The 3,469-nt window shown below is 42.3% G+C and overlaps 1 protein-coding gene across 1 annotated transcript; it reads left to right on the top strand.

Annotated features, from left to right (window-relative positions):
- The first annotated feature begins 217 nt into the window (after positions 1 to 217).
- Positions 218 to 3,152, top strand: LOC138882865 (uncharacterized). Its single transcript, XM_070163501.1, has 3 exons — positions 218 to 565; positions 1,880 to 1,952; positions 2,716 to 3,152. Exons 1-3 carry the CDS (start codon positions 218 to 220, stop codon positions 3,150 to 3,152), a joined length of 858 nt encoding a protein of 285 aa, XP_070019602.1.
- The last annotated feature ends 317 nt before the right edge of the window (positions 3,153 to 3,469 follow it).

Raw genomic sequence — 3,469 nt, 5'->3', positions numbered from 1 at the left:
TTGGAATGATCGAAGAAATGATTGAGGTCAAAGCTCTCGAGGACTCATGAGTAAGAATGGGTTCTATAAACATATCGACCCCGCGGAAGCACCCCGATTATCGAAGTATAATTTCATTGTAGATGCATCGGGGATCGTGTTAGCTATTGGAAGAATCAAAGACACTAGGTGGCCCAGACCTATGCAAACCGATCCTTCTCAAAGAAATCCAAACTTGATGTGTAAGTATAGTGGCACACATGGCCATAGAACCGAAGACTGCAGGAAGCTAAGGGAGGAAGTAGCTCGGTTGTTCAATGAGGGTCATCTTCGAGAATTTCTTAGTGATCGAGCTAAGAACCACTCCAAGGAAAGAGATGCAAACAAAAAAAATGAGCAGGAAGAACCGCAACATGTAATCCACATGATCGTTGGCGGTGTTGATGTTCCAAAAGGGCCTGTGTTCAAATGCACCAAGGTGTGGATCACCAGAGAAAAAGGGACTTGGAGCTATGTGTCCGAGGGTGTCCTATCATTCAATGATGAGGAAATGGAAGGCATATCTCAGCCACACAATAACGCCCTGGTAATTTCTATTTTGTTAAATAAAATTCAAGTTAAACGTGTTGTAGTGGATCGAGGTAGATCAACAAACATAATCAGATCGAGGGTCGTAGAGTAGCTCGGCTTACAGGATCAAATTGTACCTGCATCCCGAGTCCTAAATGGATTCAACATGGCGAGCGAAACAATGAAAAGGGAGATAATCCTACTAGTGAACGTGGTCGGAACCATCCAAGATACGAAATTCCATGTCATCGAAGGTGACATGAGGTATAATTCACTTCTTAGGAGGATATGGATCCACAACATAAGGGTTATACCATCAACCCTTCATCAGATGATGAAATTCCCAATAGTGGATGGCGTGAAAACGGTCTACGAAGAACAACACGTTGCGAAGAAAATATTTGTAGTCGATGAAGTGACACTAATTCTGGTGCCTTTGACCTCAGAAAAATCGGGGGCCAAAGATAAACAAGTGGCCAAATAGCAATCATCGATTCCAATCTCGATCGAGCCGGAAGAATAGGTAATCGAAGAAGAAGAAGAGGATTTTCTTACTCCTCGAACTTTCGTTGTTCCCGAAGAGTTGGACACAACCAAGTCACTGGGCGAGGAACTGGAACAGGTCATACTGATTGAGTACACGCCTGAGAAAAAGGTATACGTAGGAACGGGATTAACCCACAAACTCAGGAAAAAACGCATTCAATTTCTTATCGATAATATGGATTGTTTTGCTTGGTCCAATTTAGACATGACATGGATCCCGCCGGAAATAACAATGCATTGGCTAAGCATCGACCCCAGGTTCAAACCAGTAAAGCAAAAAAGGAGGCCCCAGTCCGAGGTAAAATATTCATTCATAAAGGATGAGGTAACCAAACTTCTTAAAATAGGGTCTATTTAGGAGGTAAAATACCCCGAGTGGTTAGCCAACATAGTTGTAGTTCCTAAAAAGGGAAACAAACTTAAAATGTGCGTAGATTATAAGGATTTAAGCAAATCATTCCCTAAAGACTCTTTTCCACTGCCTAACATCGATCGCATGATTTATGCCATGGCCGGCCACGAGATCCTTACCTTTCTTAATGCCTACTCCGGGTACAAGCAGATTTAGATGAACCCGGGAGACCGGGAGAAGACCTCGTTTATCACTAAGTTTGGAACTTATTGTTACAACGTAATGCCCTTCAGGCTAAAAAATGCATGAGATACATACCAATGCCTAGTTAACAAAATGTTCGAGGAATAGATAGGTAAATCAATGGAAGTTTACATTGACGAAATGTTGGTTAAGTCCCTACGCTTAGAGGACCATTTAACGCATTTGCAGGAAACATTCAAAATCTTGAGGAAGTACAACATGAAGCTTAACCCGAAAAAATATGCCTTTGGAGTAGGCTCAGGCAAGTTCCTCGGCTTCATGGTGTCTAATCAGGGACTCGAGATCAACCCCGATAAGATCAAGGCCATCGAAAATATCACAATCGTGGATAGTGTAAAATCCTTGCAAAGGCTAACAGGACGAATAACCTCCTTGGGTTGATTAATTCCGAGGTCGTCAGATCAAAGTCATAGGTTCTTTTCCTTGATCAAAAAGAAAAAGGATTTCACATGGACCCCGGAATGCCAACGAGCCTTAGAAGAATTGAAGCAATACTTATCGAGCCCACCTTTGCTTCACACCCCGAGGGTAGATGAAAAACTTTACTTATATTTGGCAATATCTGAGATAGCGATAAGTGGGGTACTAGTTCGTGAAGAGCAAGGTACGCAATTCCCTATTTATCATGTAAGTCGAACTCTAGGAGATGCTGAAACTAGATACCCTCACTTAGAAAAATTAGCACTTGCATTAATAAGAGCATCTAGAAAGTTAAAGCCATATTTCCAGTGTCACCCAATACGTGTGTTAACCACTTATCCTCCCCAAAATGTTTTGCATAAGCCTAAACTATCAAGCCGATTGGCCAAATGGGCAGTCGAACTTGGCGGGTACGATATTGAATATCAATCTCAAACGACCATTAAGTCTCAAATCTTGGCTGACTTCGTGGCTGATTTTGCAGCGACCCTCATACTCGAAGTGGAGAAAGAACTTCTGCTAAAATCGGATACATCATCAGGGGGTATAGACCCTTTTCACGGACAATGCCTTGAATGTGAAAGGGGTCGGGCTTGGCATTGTTTTGAAGCCACCAACAGGTAGTACTATTAGACAATCCATCAAAACGTCTAGGTTGACTAATAATGAGGCCGAGTGTGAGGCCATGATTGCAGATCTCGAGCTAGCTAAAATCTTGGGGGCCGAAGTCATTAAAGCCAAGTGCAATTCACTGTTGGTGGTTAATCAAGTCAACAAAAGTTTTGAAGTTCGAGAGGATAGGATGCAACGGTACTTGGATAAGATAGAGGTAACTTTGCACCACTTCAAGGAGTGGGCTCTAGATCATGTGCCTCGAGAACAAAATAGCGAGGCCGATGCACTTGCTAATTTGGGGTCATTGGTTGAAGAAGATGATATCGTCTGGGGGAATGTCGTCCAATTATCGAAGTCTGAGATTGAAGAGGGTCATGCCAAGATAAATTATACAAGTTTAACTTGATATTGGAGGAACAAGTATATCGACTATTTGAAAAATGGAAAACTCCCATCGGACCACAAAGAGTTAAGGGCTCTACAAACAAACATTGCTAGGTTCACATTAGATGAAGATGGAAAATTGTACAGGAGGATATTCGATGGACCATTAGCGGTGTATTCAGGGCCGGGGAGCACCGATTATGTTCTATGAGAAATCCATGAAGGTACTTATGGGAATCACTCCACCGCCGAGTCTTTGGTCCGCAAAATTATTAGAGCAGGTATTAGTGGGATAGCATGGAAAAAGACACCAAGGAGTTTGTTAAAAAATGTGATAAA

This window comes from Nicotiana sylvestris, chromosome 12, assembly GCF_000393655.2.
Source record: "Nicotiana sylvestris chromosome 12, ASM39365v2, whole genome shotgun sequence".
Classification (NCBI taxonomy): domain Eukaryota; kingdom Viridiplantae; phylum Streptophyta; class Magnoliopsida; order Solanales; family Solanaceae; genus Nicotiana; species Nicotiana sylvestris.
The sequence above is the reverse complement of the archived record's forward strand: the minus strand, read 5'-3'. Positions and strand labels throughout refer to the sequence as shown.

Bases quoted from the DNA above. Each gene is read 5' to 3' on its own strand.
- LOC138882865 (XM_070163501.1), top strand. From the start codon at position 218: ATGTGTAAGTATAGTGGCACACATGGCCATAGAACCGAAGACTGCAGG. The intron at 566-1,879 runs GTAATTTCTATT...ACGCATTTGCAG, and splicing joins AGCCACACAATAACGCCCTG to GAAACATTCAAAATCTTGAG. The intron at 1,953-2,715 runs GCAAGTTCCTCG...TGAATGTGAAAG, and splicing joins TGCCTTTGGAGTAGGCTCAG to GGGTCGGGCTTGGCATTGTT.